This window comes from Coenobita brevimanus, chromosome 71 (assembly GCF_032717465.1).
Source record: "Coenobita brevimanus isolate Jiangsu-jjx chromosome 71, ASM3271746v2, whole genome shotgun sequence".
In the NCBI taxonomy this organism is placed as follows: Eukaryota; Metazoa; Arthropoda; class Malacostraca; order Decapoda; family Coenobitidae; genus Coenobita; species Coenobita brevimanus.
Window position 1 is genome coordinate 30,771,498 of NC_137024.1, and position 21,021 is coordinate 30,792,518.

General features: G+C 45.3%; 1 protein-coding gene across 1 annotated transcript in view; it reads right to left on the bottom strand.

The window, feature by feature from the left end:
- Positions 1–13,075: 13,075 nt before the first annotated feature.
- The window catches only part of Non1 (nucleolar GTP-binding protein 1), an 82,041-nt gene continuing 74,095 nt past the window's right edge, over positions 13,076–21,021 (bottom strand). Inside the window, exons 10-11 of the mRNA XM_080277979.1 lie at positions 17,254–17,661; positions 13,076–15,353 (exon numbers count right to left, since the gene is read on the bottom strand). Of these exons, the coding sequence (XP_080134105.1) occupies positions 15,201–15,353; positions 17,254–17,661 (561 nt within the window). The 3' untranslated portion in view covers positions 13,076–15,200. The remainder of the gene's footprint in view (positions 15,354–17,253; positions 17,662–21,021) is intronic.

Below are 21,021 nucleotides of genomic sequence, written 5' to 3' on the forward strand. Positions count from 1 at the left end.
CAGAGGTTGGAGGAGTGGACTTTCTGACCACCACTTGGTGGTGGTGAAAGTCGAGGTTCAAATGCAAATGGGGGACTAGAAGGAGGGAAGGACAGCAGGAAGTAGTCTATACAACGAGGGTAGAAAGGTTGCAAGAAGATGGAAAAAAGGCAGAATATAAGAGAGAAGTGGAGGAACAACTGCATAAACATTATTTGGAGCAGATGGGGGAAGTGGAAGATGTGTGCAAGATATTCACAAAAGAAATTTGTGCAGCATGTAAGGTAATGTGTGTGGTGAAAAGAAGACGAAACGAGGGTGCAGGGAACAGTATGGTGGAATGAAGAGGTGGGACAAGCTGTGCTGCAAAAGAAGAAAACATATACTGTAGTGAGTGGATGGGAAGCTGAGGCATGGAAGAAACTGAGAGAGAAGAGAGAAGAGAAAAGATTAGTAAGAGGGAGTAAGAAGAGAAGGGATGATGATTTTGGAAGGAATTTGAGTGTAAAGTGAAGGGAACGTAAGAAAAATTTTTGGAAGGAGGTAATGAGAGTTAAAGAGGGTGATAAAGAAGCTAGTAGGTAAGTGAAAGATACGAGTAAAGATGGTAGATTGATAGTGGAAAAGGAAGAAAAAGTGAGCAGAAGTAGAGAACACTTTAAGGACCTGTTAACCATAGAGAAAGAAAGTAACGTGAGTATATGAGGCAGGGGAATGGCTGAGTGAAGGAGGGTGGTGAGAAGTGAGGAAGAAATCAGTAGAATGGAAATAATGGAAGCAATGAAGAGAGTCAAAATGGGGAAAGCCCCAGGAACTGATGGAGTGTGTGGTGAAGAGGGGGGAGATAGTAGTGGAATAGATATGGAAAATGTGCAGATTGGCCTGGGAGGAAGAGTTCCGGAGGATTCGTAGTCTGGTACACAAAGGAAAAAGGGGAAAAAGAAGCATGGGCTAATCATAGCGGAATTTGTCTTCTTAATGTAACAGGAAAAGTATATGGTAGATACTTATTGGCAGAGTTAGAAAAACAACAGAGGAATTGTTGGAGAAGAACAGGAGGTTTCAGGAAGGGAAGACGTTGTGTAGATCAGATATTCATCCTTAGATTTTTGGTGGAATAGTTTCTAGAGAAACGAAAAAAGTTGTATGCGGCGTTCATGGATTTGAAGAAAGGGTATGACGGAGTGGACAGACAAGGAATGTGCAAAATATCAAGAATATATGAAGTAAATGGGAAGCTGCTGAATGCCGTGAAGAGTATGTGTGAAGGTGCTAAGCCTGTAGTGCGTGTGGAAAATGAACTGAGTGAATTTTTCTGAATGATTGATATAGGACTATGTCATGTCTCCATGGTTGTTCAAGTGAACATAAAAGAGATACAAAGTAGGGCAGTGGATGCTGGAGCGGCCCTAATGAGAGACGACAGCGTTTGGAAACTTCCTGTACTGTTGTTTGTAAATGATACTGTACTGTTAAGTGAAGATGAAGAGGAACTGCAAGGCTTGGCGAATGAGTCTGGGAGAATGTGTAAGAAATGGAATCTAAATGTGAATGTAGGGAAGAGTAAAGTTATTGTCTTCAAGATAAATGAATTCACTGAATGTACAGTAAAGTTGAATGATGAGGTAATGGAAAATATGAGTGCATTTAAATACTTGGGTAGTGTGATGAGTAAGGTTAGAAGTTTGGAGGATGAAGTACTCGAAAGGGTACAACAGGGAAGAAAAGTTGCTGGTTCTTTGGAAGCAGTGATAAGAACTAGGGAAGTGTGCATGAAAGTAAAATGGTCGCTGCATGGTAGTATTGTGATACCATCTCTAACGTATGGAAGTGAAGCTTGGGCCTTGCTGGAAGGGCACAAGTCAAGAGTGAGAGCAGTGGAAATGAGTTATTTGAGAGAAGCATGTGAAGTTACATGGCGACACAGACTAACAAATGAGGAAGTGAAGGAGTGTTGTGGTGTGGATGTGGATGGGATAGAAAGCGTTAGGAGAAATACAGTGAGGTGGTTTGGCTATGTGGAGAAGATGGAGGCGCGAGACTAAGGAGGAGAGTGTGAGTGAGGTGGAAGGGGAGAGAGGTAGGGGGAGGCTGAGGATGAGGTGGAGTGGAAAGGTATATGAGTGAGGTGTGAGCTGAAAGGTAGGGGGGGGGGGGCAGCGAAATGGCTGGGGACAGGGTGACATGGAGGCGATTTATCTGTGGCCACCCCTTACAGGATTAAGGCGTCTGGCAATTGATAGATAGATCTACCTCTCCACCCACCTATCCACATAGCAACTCACCTACATACACACCCATTCGTCTACTGACCTACCGATCATCCTTTCCACTCACCCATCAACCTGTCCACCGACCCATTCACCTATCCATCCAACTGCCCACCTTTTTATCCACCTATCAACTCATCCATCCACTTGTCCATCCACCCATCGACCAGCCCATCTACCCATATGACTATCCACCCACCCATCCACCTATCCATCCAATTATCCCTTCATGTGTCCATGTCTGCACACACCCATTCACCTAACCCTCAACCCACCCATCCATCCACCAGTCCCACCACCCATTCATATTCATATATACATCCATTTATACAGCTATCCATCCAGCCTTCCACCCATCAACCCATCCACCTACACATGCAGCCATCTGCTCCTCTGTCCATCCATCCACCCTCATTCCATCCATCTGTCCACCCATCCATACATCCACTTTTCCTTCAACCCATTAGCCCATAAACTTATCTACTCATCCATTCCACCTGTCTACATACTCATTCACTTTTACACCCATCCATTCATCAGTTCACCTATCCTACCTTCCCTCCACCCATCCATCCATTCACCTATCCGCATATGGATCCATCTGGCCCATCTCTTTTGCCCTCACCTGTCCAACTATATAACCATCCATCTGTCTACCCACTAATCCATCCTTCCATCCATCTTTTTACTCATTATTTTGTTCATCCAGTCACTTATCCATCTATCCATTCACCCACCCACCCACCCATCCATCCATGCGTACATACATTCACCTGGCCACCAATCCATCAGCCCATTAAATTGATCCATCTATCCCTCCACCCACCCACCAATCCATCCATCCTTCCATTCACCTACTTATCCATACACTCTGCATCCACCCACTCACTCATCCATCTACTCAGCCAGCCGTCCATGCACCCACAAACCCAACATTCCATCCAACCATTATTTCACCCACCCACCTGTCCGTTCATACACCCATCCATCTACCAAACCATCCACCCACTCACTCAACCATCTACCCAGCCAGCCATCCACTCACCCAACCAACCAACCATCCATCCATCCATCTATCAATTCATCATTCTATCCACCCACCCATAAATTCATCCACCTTTCCATTTATTCACCCACCCTTTCATTCGTCCATCTACCTATTCATTCATCCAACATCCAATCATCCGTCCACCCATTCATTCATCCTATACATCCATTTATCCACCTGTCCACTCACTCATAAAATCATTCCGCTATTCAACGAAACCACCAGTTATCCATCCACCCATTCATTCATCCTATACATCCATTCATCCACCTGTCCACTCACTCATACAATCATTCCGCTATTCAACGAAACCATCAGTTATCCATGCACCCATTTATTCATCCACCTATTCAAGGACTCATCAATCCAGCCACGTATCTGCTCACTAATCCATCATCTATCCATTCATTCATCCACCCACCAACTTCCACCAACCCAACTATTCTTCTGTCCACATATTCACCCACTTATCCATCAGTCTGTCCATCCAGCCATCCACCTACCCACCCACCGATCCACTCACTCACTCATCCAACCACACATCCACTCAACCTCACATTCATCTATCCATACATCCTCTCCATGCTGCCAGCAATCCACACACCGATCCGTCAGCCTACCTACCTACTATCCAGCCTGTTATGCAGCGTATTCTGAGCCCCGACTTCTCGGGTTCAGGTACGGTGCACCCTTGGGATCTTTACTCCCGACCGGGTCAGTCACAGGCAAGGAAGGAAAAACACAAACACCATTGGTCAAAGGGACAATTATGTATTACCAAAAAGACAAACACACACCGTTCTATGAGCAAAGCTGAGGAGCTTACACTGACTTAGAAATTTATATATGCAATAATCACTTTCCACCCACTTCAGCAAGTTCTGACTTATACACGGAATTTCACCTTCCTAAATTGAGAGTATATCCACACAGAGTCACAGACAATATTACCACAATAGGTCAGGTATGTCATTTGCCCATATAAAGACAGTACAGCACAGTATATCCGTTCCATCAGGCGCGTGACATGTATGAAGCATATATTCAAGTCCTTAAGTCTAGGGATTCGCGTGACATGGACGAGGCCCTAGCTAATACAATGGTTACGCGTCACATAGACGAGGCCCTAGCTAACCTTAGGCTACATACGCGTCACATAAGACGAAAATATATGATAGCTCACGCGTGAGGGGGGAAGGGGGAGGAAGGGAGGAAGAATGAGTCTAGGGCGGGTTTATTCGTGTGGGGGACGGGGGCTGGGGCCTGGGGAAGGGAGGGGAGAATACACTGGGGGAACGGATCACACTGAGGTACACTGTTCGGTGGGGGGGAGGGGCAGCGGCACTATGGGAAGATTGTCACAATTGGGAAATCGGCCCCGGGGGAGGGGTGTCGAACACTCCGCGTACGAGGGCACAATTAACATTAACTATGACACACTGAGGGGAGTTTCTAACGTGAGTGTTGGGGGAAAGGGAAGTGTACGGGGAGGTGAGACACTGGGGAGGGGTTTGTCACACTGAGGGAAGGCTTGCCGCGGGTGAGGGGAATCACAGGGGTTAGTTCACTGGGGGAGGGGTCCAATTGCACTAGGGGAGCGGATAGTCACGTAATGCTAGGTGTTTTAAGGGCCGGTGTATCATTAAATCGTGAGGACCGTGAAAACCTGAGGACGAGGGCACCAGGCACACCCCAAAATTCTCTTCTCGGCTAATTTTCACCATTCATAAGTGTATTCATCGCCATAAAACCTACATCATCGTCTTTGTCGATGTTTTTTCCAGCTGATAAACATGAAAAAAAAAAGGGGGGGAAATCAAATACTAGCACCTTAAGGCGAGGATATATTTTCCTCACCTTAAGGTGCTAGTATTTGATTTCCCCCCCTTTTTTTCATGCTTATCAGCTGGAAAAAACATCGACAAAGACGATGATGTAGGTTTTATGGTGATGAATACACTTATGAATGGTGAAAATTAGCCGAGAAGAGAATTTTGGGGTGTGCCTGGTGCCCTCGTCCTCAGGTTTTCACGGTCCTCACGATTTAATGATACACCGGCTTCCTGTCCCGTATAGGGGAGCTCTCTTTCTAGATCGGAGCTTAGACAAATAGGAGAGAGGTAGGACACAAAAACTCAAGGCAACAACCTTGCACGTGTATAACTGAGTTGGACAGGGGAACGAGTAGATGCACTGATACAGATACACTGGACAATTATAACTCTTACGTCTAGGTATGGATTATCAGTATCGCGCAGGATACTGCTCGGATCAAAATGAATAGCACTTGGGACAGAGTATTATTCGTTATAGGAAGTCTGGGCTTTATATGTTCGTGGAGTCTCTGATATTGTTCCTTGTTGGAAAGTGTTTCTTTGGCACTGGGGTCTGGATACGGTTTTAGTATTAGGAGGTATTATCTGGTGGTAGCGTATTCACTATGATAGACCCGTCTCTCACTGGGTGAACGTATTCGCGGTTACACTGTCACTGTTACTTACTCCACCTCTTCGGTATTATCACTGACTTCCGTTAGGTTAGCTCACTGTTCTGCCTCTGTGTTACTGGGTCACAGACACTGTACTATCACTGTCACTCCTTTCAGATCAGGGCGTCGTGGCAGTCAGGTAAAAGGGCGGCGGAGGTGTCACAGCCTTACTACTGACGGGGCTGGGTTCCTCCAGGGGCCTCTACATCCAGAGGCCACGGGATCACGCGCAGGGGCGTCCTCTCTCGTCCGGGGCTGTGGGTGGCGAAGGGCCCCACACTCTCAGGGCTGGGGCTGAATAACTGCCTGAACCTTTCGCTCAGGCGCCAGACGGAGGATGAAGATCTCCGGCGTCGGAGTGCGGGGAGTTCCCACCCAGAAGTCCTGTGGGTGGTCTGGGGTTCCCAAGGGCTGCGGTCCCCAGTGCTTGGCGGCGCCATCAGGAAGGGGCTGTGGCACCAGCCTGCGTCGGGGGGCGTCAGGTGAGCTCTGTCCAGAGCCGGTTGCAGGGAGCAGAGGCCGGGGGAGACCACTTGGCCTCTCCAGTACTCTTCTAGGCTTGGAACTCCCTCTGGGTCGTGGACCGGAGAACAGGCGTCAGCTTCCGACGGAGGAGTGGACACAGGCCATCTCCTTCCGTAGGGCCCGGCTACTGGCCATGGCCTGTGGGAGGGAGCAACTACCAGCGGACCCAAGGGCACCTTTGGAGCGGCTACAGGCCGTCTCCTGATGAAGGAGGGAGCGGCTACAGGCCATCTCTTGATTCCCCTCAGAGCGGCTACAGGCCGTCTCGAGAAGGGCACCTTCGGAGCAGCTACAGGCTGTCTCCTTCAGGAGGGTTGAGCGGCTACAAGCCATCTCGAGAAGGGCACCTTCAGAGTGGCTACAGGCTGTCTCCTGACGAAGGCAGGAGTGGCTACAGGCCGTCTCATGATTTCCCTCAGAGTGGCTACAGGCCGTCTCCTTCAGGAGGGTTGAGCAGCTAAAGGCCATCTCGAGGAAGACACCTTCAGAGCGGCTACAGGCCGTCTCCTTCAGGAGGGTTGAGCAGCTACAGGCCATCTCGAGGAAGACACCTTCAGAGCGTCTACAGGCTGTCTCCTTATTTCCCTCAGAGTGGTTACAGGCCGTCTCCTTCCGGAGGGTTGAGCAGCTACAGGCCGTCTCGAGAAAGACACCTTCAGAGCGGCTACAGGCTGTCTCCTGATGAAGGCGGGAGCAGCTACAGGCCTTCTCCTTCAGGAGGGTTGAGTGGCTACAGGCCATCTCAGGGGTGCTGGCAGGAGCTGGAGAAACAGCTCCACCACGAAGCTGGTTGGGGAAGGCTCGCCTAGAAGGTAGTCTGGTATTCCTGCTATGGTGGCGGTGGGCAAGCTCCGGGTTATAGAGGCATGCGGCCTGGGCGGACTTATGCCGTTGTCGCTCCGAGTCCCGACGCACTGTCTTTGCTCCTCTATGGGCTCCTTGTGGGGGTGTCGGGGTACCCCTTGTGGCACTATACTGCATTTTAGTCACAGTGTCAGGTACTCACAGTTCATGCGGAGGGGAGGACACGGCCCCGAGGCAGAAGGGACTACGCCGGGAGCTCCAGATGGCAGCCCAGCAAGGGAGGTGGGCCATCTGGCGAGTGGTGTGGAGAATGGTGGTCCGTGTAGCCATCACTAGTCCTGGAGGAGTATGCGGGTGGGGTGTTGGGTGGCTCCCTAGCTGCAATGGCCCGGCGGGAGGCAGGGCTCTCTGGGCTAGGGCCGAAGAGGGCCAAGAGGCGCGCAGTTCGGCGCCAGCCCTTAGTCGCTGTCGGGGTCCTGGGAGAGGACCTGGGGAGGCCTGGGCCTAGGGTTGGCTGGGCAGAGGGCAATGTCCTTACTGGGCTGTCGTCTCGTCTGGCAGGGGCGGCCGTCAGGGAGGAACTGTGGCCGCCTACTCCGAGAGAGGGCTGGCTGCCACAGCGAGCGTCCGGGGAGGCCCACTGTCTCTGGGAGCTGTAGTCTCAACTGGAGGAGGGGGCCGTCAGGGTTGGACTGCGGCCACTCGTCCTGGCGCAGCCTGTAAGCACCTGGGGAGAGCGGGGCTGAAAGAACCGGATGCCTGGCCTCGGGGACATCTTGCCCAGTCTGGTCTTGGGTGAGGAACCTGTAGGGGAGCAAATCCCACCTCAGATCGAGGGGTGCCTTACTGTGCCACAGAGGTGGTGAGTGGCACTAGGGGCATTCTCCCCTACAGGAGCCTGGGGACTGGCAGAGGGAGGGCAATAGAGGGCTGAGCCTCCTGCTCGGCAGGCCAGTAGGGCCCCGCCGAAACTCCAGTCCGGGGTATGTGGGGGAGATCCAGGGGACTCTTTCTCCCTCAGGCAGCCCCGTTGGGCACTGCCTGGGCTCCTAGAGGAGGCCAGAGAGCGGGAAGATTCAGAGGCAACTCTTCGGGACAACACCGACCCGGGCGGCTGGGAGATAGTGCCCGTTGGGCTCTCCCTGCCCCAGCCATGGATCTGGCAGGGCCTGCGCTCCGGCCGTAAGACCTGGGATTCCCGCCCCTGTAACGGTGGGAGAAGGAGGTCGGGCGAACTCTCCCAGGTTTTACCACAGCTCCAAAGGAGCGTGCCCTCCTTCCGTAGGGGTCGGGATGCCTATCCCAGCGCTGGGGGTGGAGGAAGAGGTCGGATGAACTCTCTTGGCTTTTGCCACAGTTCCAACGGAGCATGCCCTCCTGCCGCAGGGGGATAGTAACCCTTGAGGCTCTTCCTGAGTCCTCTATTAAATAGGAGGCTGATCCAGGGGACTCGGCGCCCGAGGGTGTGCTTAGGAGCTTGTCAATACAAGTCCCACCCCGATTCTGGTGAGTGTTCCCGCTGCTGAAGAGTAGTGTACTTTCCCTGCACACTGCCGGGTGGTCTGGTTGCGGAGAAGAGGGGTGCTGGGTCACGGGAGAGATATGTCGTTTTAGCCCGGACGGTGAACTAGGTAAGCCAGCCTCTCCGTAGTCCCCTTGTGGGGTGGGTGTCACCCCCTCACACTCTCTTCCTGGGGTGGTGGCGTCGGGTTCGTCCTGCCACGCGGTTATTACACAGCCGATCCTCTAATTCACTCAACAGTCCATCCATCCATTCACCATCCATTGATCCACACAGGTACTGTCTGTCAATACACCAATCCACGTACTTTTCTTTCCATCCGTCCATCACCTGCTAATTGATCAACCAATCGATCTGTTCATCCACATATCCACCAACCTACCCATCCACTCACCCAACTCTTCCATCCATCCATTCATACATACATCCAACCACCTACCTCTCTATCCCACCCATCCATAGTTACTAGTCCATCAACCTATCAATTCACCTAGGCTATCCACTCTTATCACTCTACTCATCCACCCATCAACCTCTTCACCCATGCATCCACCTGTCCACTCACAGATCCTCCCAAGCACTCACCTATACAGCCATCCAACTGTCACTCTATTCACCTGCCCCCCTACCTATCCACTCACCCATCTCACCATCCACCCACCCATCCAGCTAAAAATCCACCAGTTCATGCGCCCATCCAACCACCCATCCACCGATTCACTCACCCATTCACCTACCCATTCTAGCACCCATGCATCCACCTATTCATCTTCCGATTCACCTATTCACACACCCATGTACAGACGGGTGGGTGGATAGGTTGTTGGATGGATAACCTGGGGATGGATAGGTGGATGGGTGAATAGGTGGATGCCTGGATGGATGGGTGGATGGAAGCATGGGTTAGTGAAACTTGGATGGATGTGTAAAGTTGACAGGTGGATGTATGGTTTGGTGGGTGGGTAGACGGATGAACTATTGGAAAAGTGGCTGAATATGTAGATGGATAAGTAAAGAGTGGATGAATGGGTGGATGAATGGATGGGTGGATAGTTGAGTGGATGAGCTGGCGATTAGAGAAAGGGGATTTAATCCCCGAGCTAGTCAACTATGGCCATATAGCCCCGCTCGGTTACAGGAGTGCGCTGCCACTCTCGGCACGGCAGTCCCGGGCGAGGCTCGAACTCATGACCCCCTGGCCACGAGCTCGATGCTCTACTTCTGAGAGTAGAGAAAGAGATGGATAGATAGGTGAGTGAGGGGATAGGCTGGTGCATGGATAGATGGATTGATGATTGGTAGATAGGTGGATGGCTTGGTGAGTGGATACATGGGATGATGGGTGGATAGTTGGTTGGATGAGTTGCTGCATGGAGAAGGAAATGGACAGGTTGATGAGTGAGTGGATAGGTGGGTAGATATGTAGAGGGATATGTCAATGGATGGATGTATGGATCAGTGACTGGTAGACAGGTGGATGGATAGGTGAGTGGAGAGGTGGGATGATGGATGAGTGGGTGAATAGGTAGCTGGAGGAATCAAAGGATGGATAGGTGGTTGGGTGAATGGGTGAATGGGTTTGTGAATACGTTGATGGATGGATGGATAGTTGGAATTACAGAATGACAGGTGAATATTTGGATGGGTGTGAGGATAGGTTTATGAGTCCGGGGATAGGTTGACGAATAGCTGGAAGATAAGTGCATGCTGATGGATAGGTAGATGGAAGGCCGAGAGATTGTTGGCTGAGTGAGTGGACAGGTGTATGGATAGGTAGATGGACAAGTGGATGAATGGGTAATAACTGAACAAACAGATGGACAGAGAGGTGGATGAGTGGGTGGATAGGTGAATAACAAAGTTGATAGGTTGATGGGTAATTGGATAGGTGGAGGAATAATTGAATGAGTTGGTGCATACTTGAGGCGCATTTGGTTGGTGTATGGACTAAGATTTCTCATTGCTCACTTTACCACCTCCCTAGGGACTGTCTAAGCCATTCTCCAAATCAAGAAAAACAAAGTACAGCTCCCTTTTCTTTCCTATACATTTTTCCAGAAGCTGTTGGACAATGAATATGGCATCAGTGGTCCCTTTGCCTGACATGAACCCAAACTGCATCTCTTTAACATCTTTCCCTAATCCAATTTTCAAGGCACCATCCTTCCCCTTACACGCTCCCCAGCCAGTCATCTGGGACAACACTCTCATATAATCAAATCAGTAACTACAGCCACTCCTATGTCTCCGGAGGTCTCCAACATTTCAGCAGTCAACCCAGACACACCCGCCGCCCTCCCCAACTGCATCCTACCTATTGCCCCACTCACAGTAGCAGTATCAATCAAAGGTCAAGGGCCAAACACTGGATCCACTGACTCCAAACCTTCCCTGTTCCAAACTCCTCAGTCAGCATCCAGTTACAGTGTTCACTCCAAGTGTCTTCAGTATCCTCACCATCCACCACTACCTTTTCTACATCATTCCTCACACACTGCTCACCTATGATATCCCTGTTTTCCATCTTCATCTGATTTCCTGTGGAAAAAAAAAAAAAAAAAAAAACTGAAACCATGTGGAACAAATGGAGAGGGAGACTGACTAGGGTGTGCATGAGTGGTGGCTGGAAGAAGTGGGAACCAAGAATGAGGTGGAGAGAGCTATGTGATTGTGTATATGGGGGGGGGGGGATGGTGTGCCATGGAATGAAATGGGCCCAGATATACTAAATGCCCTTGAATACTGACATTCTCATGACCAAAGTTATGAACCACTATGGAAATTCTCTACGGTGGTATTTTGTGAATGATCATTGGCTTTGTGGGAAGCAGTTTGTTGTGGGCGAAGGAATATATCACTGGCCTCTGTAGTCTATCATCATATAGCTTATAAGTGAGTTCAGTAGAAGTGACCAGTCACAAAACACTTGCTACACAACTGGAATGTTTACACAAGTGAGCGTGGCTGCAGAGCAATCTCCCACAGGTAAAAAGCTATATGGCTGCATTTGGTTCTTGTCTGATTTAATACATTACAACTGCTATAAATTTTTCAAGTATAACAACAGTGGTTTAAGTCAAACAAAGCACCTTAAGTATAAAATTATTCAATACCGTAAATGTATGGCTTGGAGGAGGCTGTAACTGGGCTGTAACTGATGCATTTATCCTGTCACTAAGTCTCCAACTTGCACCATCGGTCACAACATAGATTTAAATATTTTCTCTCAGAACTCTAGGTAAAACTGGATGAGGTCATCATTGGTCTTCTTGTAAATCAACAAGTTCATTGAATGTGGTAGTATTTAAACATGTAAAAAATTTCTATGTATTGTGTACTTGTTTTAACCATATATATATATATATATTTTTTTTTACCGAAATGTTGATATCTCAAGATTTTCACAAATTTCAAATATATCTACAGTGTTTCTATGTGGACAATTACAATACACAGTGCAGTCATGGAAAGCAATGAAACCAACTCCTACAGGTCATCTGCTGACTTCAAAATATATGCATTCCTTCTTAACAAAATGAAATGGTGTAACTGGTAAAGTATAACTCAGCTTTATGCAAGCACTGTACATTATTTATAAAGCATTTTTTTTTTTTTTTTAATGCAAATGCTTGAAATATTACTCTGTTTAAGAGTTATGAATGAATTTAAGGATATGTCTGCCCCTCCTTGAGTTAAAATCACCTAAAGTGGCTTGTGAGTGGTTAGTGCTGTACATCACACCACAGCAAAAGTTTCCATATCTGGGTGAGATAAGAAAGAATTCTGTCCACAGCTTCATTATAGAAGCTTAGCTAATCCAGGCCAAGGTCATTAATGAGTCAGGAAAGAAACAACTGCAAATCCTTATCCTTGTGTCATGGCCATCCCTACAAATGCAGCATTAGGCAATAGGGATACAGACACACCACCTGTTCCACAACATGGCTTTACTATACAATATATATAACAAGGTCTTGCTATACAATATTACCATTAACTAGTTGGAAATTCATTAACAGTTACTTTAGCTTAAGTTTATTTTTTAGTTTTTATATGATACACACTTTATAAAGATCACAACAACAAATATCAATTCTCACATTTCTTTGAAATAAGATTATTACTACACATTATAGGCCCTGTTTTGTTTTAAAAAATTCCAGTGCATGCTGGTCAACTTGCATTCGTTTTATAATGCACCTACGAACACAGGTATACAGTATTTCCATTTGAAACAAACATTCCATTATCACCATACTTAATGATCCACTGTCATAGCCTATACATTTGGTTAATAGGTAAAAGGCATAAATACAAAGGTTAATTACAAGGGAAATGGTCCACATGCACACACTGCAGTTGTATCGTATAATTACTTTTTCTCCTCACTTTTTCAAGAATTTTGTCCCCTCCTTACCCTTTGACCCCCCCCCCCGGCATTTTTATTTTATTCTTGCTTTAACAATTTTAATCACCATGGGAGTGATTTTTTGAGTGGTGGGGTTTGATGGAACCTTCATTTACTTCTTCCTGCATATGGTCTTCCCACAGGTAAATAAAACAGTCTGAAGGTACTGTAGCAAAAATTCGTAACACCACTGCAATGAAGGGGTTAAGAAGTTTCATTGACCACCAGACACTGGAACTATCCTCCTACGGCACTCTGCCCCTCTAATATCAATAAAAACCGTAGTGTATTTGTTTTTATTACTTAATATCCTGAAGAACTGAAGATCAATAAATATTCTTCTTTCTCTGGCCCCTTCTGCCCCAGGACATCACTTTTATTTTGCTTTTGCTACCTTTCAATTACAGTACTTTGTTTTGCTTGTGAGAGACTTAGAATTCGAGGGCTTAGCTAAAGCCTTTAGTAACCTATTCCATACTATCCTTCCTGCATTTTCTAAAGTCATCTGTTCAATAGAAAAAGAAAAAAATCTAGTAGTACAGCAGTTCAACCCTAAACATCACCTCCTTCCCCAGTCCCTCATTTTTTTTTTTTTTCCCCCCCCACACCATTTCTACTACTGCATTCCCTCCACCTCTCTCTCTACATCTGGAGTACAAGGTAACTTTAACAGTATTCATCTCTCTAACTTGCTACCCACCATCTCTCATCTGAGTCTTTCCATAATAATCACCTATTAGTTTAACATCTGGGATAGGATGGATGGACAGTGTGAAGAAAGCTTTGGATGCAAGAAGGATGTCTGTTGAGCAAGGAAGACTGGCTGCGAGTGATTGGAATGACTGTGATTGAATAAAAGGTGATGCGGCCCCGAGGGGATAGTCTCTTGCATTTGGTTTGATCAGTTGATCAAGTCAGGTGCGGGTAAAGGGATGGGTCCATTATGATGTGGCAGGGGTAAACCAGCTCTGCTGTCAGGCCTTGCTGTGGATGTCACTGATTGCACTGCACAGTTGACCCTCATGCGGTGTGGAGCGGTGAGGATCTGACCCTTCTCCCATTGGGGCTAAGATACGAATATATGTGTGTGTTTGGATAAGTAAATTGGGAGTGTGTCATCCTGTCTTGGCTACCTCCCTTTCTTTGGGGGAAGCAGCCTAGGTATATAGATAGACAGATAGACTTTAACACAGAATGATGAGAGAAAAATGGTATTCAGTAACTCAACCCATCAGATTAGGAACTGCTTGGTGGGAATTTTTTTTAGGAAAGATTTATCACATACAAACTGGTCAATTAATTATTGCAAAAACTGTATGGTAACTGTGCCTATATGAAGCAGTAATCAGAGTACAGAATGGGTAAAACTTGGTATTTCAGTCTTATTAAATGCATAAGATTTTCATCATCAGGAAAAAAACATACATAGTTAAAGGATCATGAACACTGCAACTCTTTCACAGCACTGGTGCTGGGGGATGTCTCCATGTAGGGGAACATCACCACTGCCTGGTTATACAAATATCCCTCAACTTTCCCCTTATCTCCCGAAAGAAGGATGAACTGCAAGAAAAGAGAAATTTCATTCTGCAGTCCACCAGGTTCATGTTCAAATGAGCTTGGGCCACAATGGGCTACAACAATGGTGATAAAGATTTCATTCTTATTTACTAACAAGACAATTTTATTCAGTGGGAAGAAGTCATATATAGATATATGGTTAACAATCTTTTCCTTTACAGCCCATGCAAGGCAAGCTGTCAAGATTATGTTAATCCTTTTAACATGATGACTTTAGAATGCTATGAGCAGATTATTTTACTACGCCTGAGAAAGCCCTTCCACTCATAGTGAGATGGTTGGAAACAAGCTCAGTTACATCCTTCACTATCATAACAACTTTATTCCTGTCAGATAATTTCCATGAATTTAAGAGATACAACTCAGTCACCAGCTATCTTCATTATGTTCCCAGGTTGAATTGTTATAAGTTCTTTCTTGTGTTTCTCTCCAATACATACTGTATATCTTATCCAGCTGTCAATATGTATCAGCACATCTGTTCCACTGAGTTCTAAAATCCAATATCAACACATCTGTTCCACTGAGTTCTAAATCCCAATAAAATGCTCATTCTTCTACCACTAACTTCACCCTTATCTCCTGCCTGTTTTTCCAATGCCACGTTTGCCTGAGAAGAGATGCTTGGGCTTGAGGTCGTACACATGTCTGTCTGCCTCTCCCTTCCGACCATCGAAATTCATCTTTTTCTGGGCCTTCTTACCAATCTTCTTCATCTTATTTGCCATCTACAGGAGGATAAAGAGAACAGTGAGATTATGAATAAGGATAAGGGGAGGTAGAAGAGGACATTAAAGGATCAAACAAGGAAGAAGAAAGTGGAGTTAAATACATTTAATGATTATGGGAGCAAAAAAAAGACAGGAGGATGAAATATGCTTAAAGACATGTGGGGGTAAAAATAAGAGCAGTAGGATAAATTATCCTGAAGAATCAAAATGGGATGATGAGGATAGTGGGATGAACTGAAAGCAAGACAATGGTACAGGGACGAAATATGTATAAGGATTTTAATCCATAATATCTCAAATTACAGTACTGTAACCACAAAAAAAATTATAGCTACCCCCATGTATTTGCAATTATTTATGTGGCTTCTCCTTGGCTGTGGAATCGAGAATATGGAGATGGGTCAGCAGGTCTATCTTATGTTTGGCAGTTCAGTCATATCTACAGGACTCCCAAATCCCATCTAGTATCATCTCAGTTTGTTTCAGACCATGTTAGTTAGGGTGTTCCTCCTGAATTCTGCCCCTTCATTTTATGTACCTTGTTGACTGACCCATGTATGGATGCATGTATGGATGTACATCTATCTACCTATTTATCTATGTATGTTTATATATATATTTTCCACTGACCCATGTATGGATGTATGTTTGGATGTACATCTATCTATCTATTTATCTATCTATGTTTATATGTATATAAAATTTCCGAAGCACTAAGATGGTAGGAAAGGAGTCATAAATGGATGAGATGTCTTGTGTTACTACACGGACAGGTGACAATGAGGGTTCAACTGAGATAGCTCAAGTCTGGCAGGCTGTGAAAAACTATGCAAGGTAGTGACACATCAACTCTGACTGCTGCTGAGCTTAAGAGAGTACATTCTGAGCCCGTAGGAGATTAGTCACAACATAAAATTCAGCATATCACAAAAAAGAACTGCACCTCATACCATGAACTGCTGCTGCAAAAACTCACAAAGACTATGAAGGGTAAGAAACATGATTCTGCTAATAAATGTCATCATTTTACAGAACACTGGTGAAAAATAATACTATATATCTGGTCTTCCATTAAAATGAATCCAGAAGGGACAAGAATGGGTGTAACAGCAAATGGATATCAACTGTTATAACTGTCAGTTCAATGTCATGACTCAAACACATTTTGATGTGTCATGGTATGTAGATGCTTCAGTCATGCTGCTGTTAAGGTGCTGTAGTGGTGCTAATGGCTAAGGTGGGATACATTTTTTTGCCCAGCAACCAAACAGTGAACAGAGATTATCTAAAAGTGTCCGAACACAATTCTGCTACTTGCATCTGAGATTCATGGATGCATTATTTACACATGATGGGAACCCTTTCCATAAAGAAAAAGGAAAAAGAAAACAGAGATGGCAAAGTGGTCTGGAAACTCTCCAGACCTCAGTCCAATTGAGAACTGTTGAAACCTAATTAAAAAATAAACAGTGTACCTGTAATTCAGCACCAGTCCCCATACCTGAAAATAAAACTAAACTCAAATCCAGGCCCCCATGCCTGGAGACAGTCATTATACACTAATGGAATAACTGTATTGGGTGTCTTTATGATAACTCTATACATCCAATTTCTACCCAGGTGGTCTATTATATTTTGCAGATACTGTACTATAATTAAAACTGGGTTCATATAAGTTTGATCTCGTGTGTGTGTGTGTGTGTGTGTGTGTGTGTGTGTGTGTGTGTGTGTGTGTGTGTGTGTGTGTGTGTGTGTGTGTTTAGCATTTGGGTATTAGGTTCATATCAGACTGCTCTCTCTCTCTCTCTCTCTAATGCACACACACAAAACTACTGTATTTACAATAACATTCCATTAAAAAAAAAAAAAAAAAAAAAAAAAAGTCATACAGTCTCACCTCTATATCCCTGACCCCTGACAAGTCCCTGGGTGGACGTGAGCTTGATCTCGATCGTCCCACAGAGTCTGAACGAAGTCTCTTTGATGGTGGAGGGCGGGAGGAGCTCTTGGTGCGAGTGAAGTGACATCCCTCCACGTCTGTCATATCCACCTGCAACTCGGTCATCTCCTTTCGCAGGCGAGAAACAGAACGTTCTCTCTCTCGCTTCCGGGAAACACGTGTAACGGCGGGTCCCTTCTTGGGCCTGTCGATTCGGGCGTTGATGGCATTGATAATCTTTTTCTCACGGATCTTCTTGGCCAGGCGACGGATTTCCTTCATATCTTCATCCTCTTCTGGGATGTTATACTCATAGAAACCAGTCCTCTCTCGCTCCGCCTCCTCTGCCTCCAGCTCCTCTAATCTCTGAAATAAACAGGATGATAGGCTTAGCTAAGTTATAGTCATCACTTCACTATGAGGCTGTAACTCTCACATGCTTTATTCAGGTTGGGAGAGACTTCTCAAACTGGAAGTTGGATATAACCTTAATTAACCCATTCAATATGTGGTTTTTCTAAGTTGAATGAAGATGTCTGAAGGTAGCACTAAAAAAGTATGTCACTGACTGAAATGCTTAGCTATATTTTAGTTATCATCAAAATCCTGACCTAATTCTTTTTTCCAACTAAGGATGGGCTAAAACAGAAACCAGGAAGCAAAGCCAGGTTCACAGTAAGGTCTATCTATCAATCTATTGCCAGACACCTTCATCTCGTAAGGAGTGGCCACAAACAAACTGCCTCCTTGTCACACTGCACCCAGCCACTTCACTGCCCTTCTCCCAGCTCACACCTCCCACTCTCTTATATACCCCTCCTTTATGGATCTCCATCTCATCCTCAGCCTCCCCCTCCCTCTCCCCGTTTCCCACCTCACTCACATACACTCTCCTCATTAGTCTCTTGCTCTCCATCTTCTCCACATGGCCGAACCACCTCAATGTATTTCTCCTAACGCTTTCTATCACATCCACATCCACATCCACACCACAACGCTCCTTCACTTCGTCATTTGTCAGTCAATCTCTTCATATAACTGCACATGCTCCTCTCAAATAACTCATTTCCACTGCTCTCACTCTTGATTTCTGTCCCTCCAACAAGGTCCAAGCTTCACTCCCATACGTTACAGTTGGTATCAAAACACTACCATGAAGCGACTTTTTTACTTCCATACTCACTTCCCTATTTCTTATTACTGCTTTCAAAGAACCAGCAACCTTTCTTCCTTGTTGTACCCTTTCATGCACTTCATCCTCCAAACTTCCATCCTTACTCATCACACTACCCAAGAACTTAAATGCATTCATATTTGCCATTTCCTTATCATCCAACCTTACTGTATATTCAGTGACTTCATTTCTCTTGAAGACCGTAACTTTACTCATCTCTACATTCACCTTTAGATTCTGTTTCTTACACACTCTCCCAAACTCATTCACCAAGCTTTGCAGTTCCCCTTCATTTTCACTTAACAGTTCAATATCATCTGCAAACAACAGAACAGGAAGTTTCCAAATGCTGTGCTCTCTCATTAGGGCCACTCCAACATCCACTACCCTTCCTTGTATCTCTTTTATAACCCCATCCATATACAGAATGAACAACCATGGAGACATGACATCCCTATTTCAATCCAACATTCAGACAGAAAAATGCATTCAGTTCATCATCCACACGCACTGTAGCCTTAGCACCCTCATACATACTCTTCACGTCATTCAACAACTTCCAATTTATTCCACATATTCTTAATATTTTCCACATTCCTTCTCTATCCACTCTGTCATATGCTTTCTCTAATCCATAAAAGGTGCATACAACTTCTTCCCCTTCTCTAGAAACTTTTCCCCTAAAGACCACAGGATGAATATCTGATCTACACAATTTCTCCCCTTCCTAAAACCTCACTGTTCTTCTCCAAGTAATTCCTCTGTTAATTTCCCTAACTGTCAGTAAGTATTCTACCATATACTATTCCTATTACACTATGAAGACAAATGCTCCTATGATTTCCACACACTTCTTTTTTCCCTTTTCCTTTGTACAGGGGAATAATTATACCTGACTTCGAATCCTCTGGGACTCTACCTTCCTCCCAAGCCAATCTGCACATCTTCCATATCCATTCTACTACTATCTCTCCCCCATGCTTCATCATTTCACCAATTCCTGGAGCTTTCCTCATTTTGACTTTCTTCACTGCTTCCACTACTTCCATCCTATTGATTTCTTCCTCCCTTCTCACCTCTCTCCTTCTCCTAGCCATTCCCCAGCCACTTATACTCACATTCCTTTCATTCTCTATGTTTAACAGGTCCTTATAGTGTTCTCTCCATCTTCTCACTTCTTCTCCCTTCACTATCAATCTACCATTTTCATCTTTCACTCCCTTACTATCACCCTTTATACCATTTTCATCTTTCACTCCCTTACTATCACCCTTTATCATATTAAGGTAACTGGATAAATAAAGTCATACTGATATTGTATGTCTGTTCAGTCTGATGGCATCATTTTCATTTCAGTATTGCAGACAGCAAGGGATTTTCTCAGCTCAGGAAAGCACTCTAGTGGACAAAGGATTAATGAATGCAATATCTAACAACAATACTTAATAAAACTGTCTGAAGGTACAGTAGCAAGAATAAGATGCTGTATTGCATAAGGGACATAATCATGCTGATGGAGCTAACAGTTTTGCTCATTAACCTTATCTCAAATTTAATAGTCTTCCCTCCTACATAACCTTTTAATTCCTTCTTTATGAGCAGAGTCTCTAATACTGGAAAAAACAGGCTGGTGGTACTACGAGTATGACAAAAGACACCACTGTACTAAGGGAATTAATAATGACTTCTGTTAATTGTTTTAAAATGATCTGAAAGGGTTAACATACACTTCTACCCATCCTACTGATGCTACTGTACATATATATATATATATATATATATCCATCCATCATCCAATCCTACTTTGCCCCATAAGGAGCGTAGGAGCCCGGGGCTAGGCAAGATGGTCCTAACATTTAAGATGAGAGTGACCAGCCTCACTCATCCCTGAGTGGCATCACATGAGCAATAAACCCCAACCACCCCTTGGATATAAACCTTCACCGGCTCAATCCGATTGGAGCACCTTAGTTACCCATTAAACCACCCCATCAGGCGCCATAATTTGGTTATATGGTTACCACCCAGTGTAGTAAATGGTTTTCTGTTGTGCAGGAAACCATTTGGATTGTCACTCATTGTAGTCACCCACTGGCAGAAGGAAGAGGAAAGAATGAAGGAACGAAAGACAGAAGAGGGAGTGTAAGGTCACCCGTAGGCAGAAGGACAAGGAAAGAATGAAGGAAAGAAAGACAGAAGAGGATGGAAGGAAAGAAGGATGGAGGAGAGGAAAGGGCAGACACCTGAGAGCAGCACTACATCAAGTGAGTGGATGGTGAGCGCCCCCATCTACCACAATATATATATATGTAAAAGGGGTGGGGGGATTTTTCCAGTACTTTTCAGTATTACTGTACCTCACTATAAATCTGCATATATAATTAGCTGCTACCATTACTGCTGTAAATTCCTCCTTCCTACCAAATGAAACTTTCAATTATTTCTATGATCTTAGCCTGCTCTGTTGCACATTCTCAAACAACATATATCTCCACCATCAATAAAATTTATTATTTATTCCTGCATCTGGATCCAGAGCCATTTCAAATTTA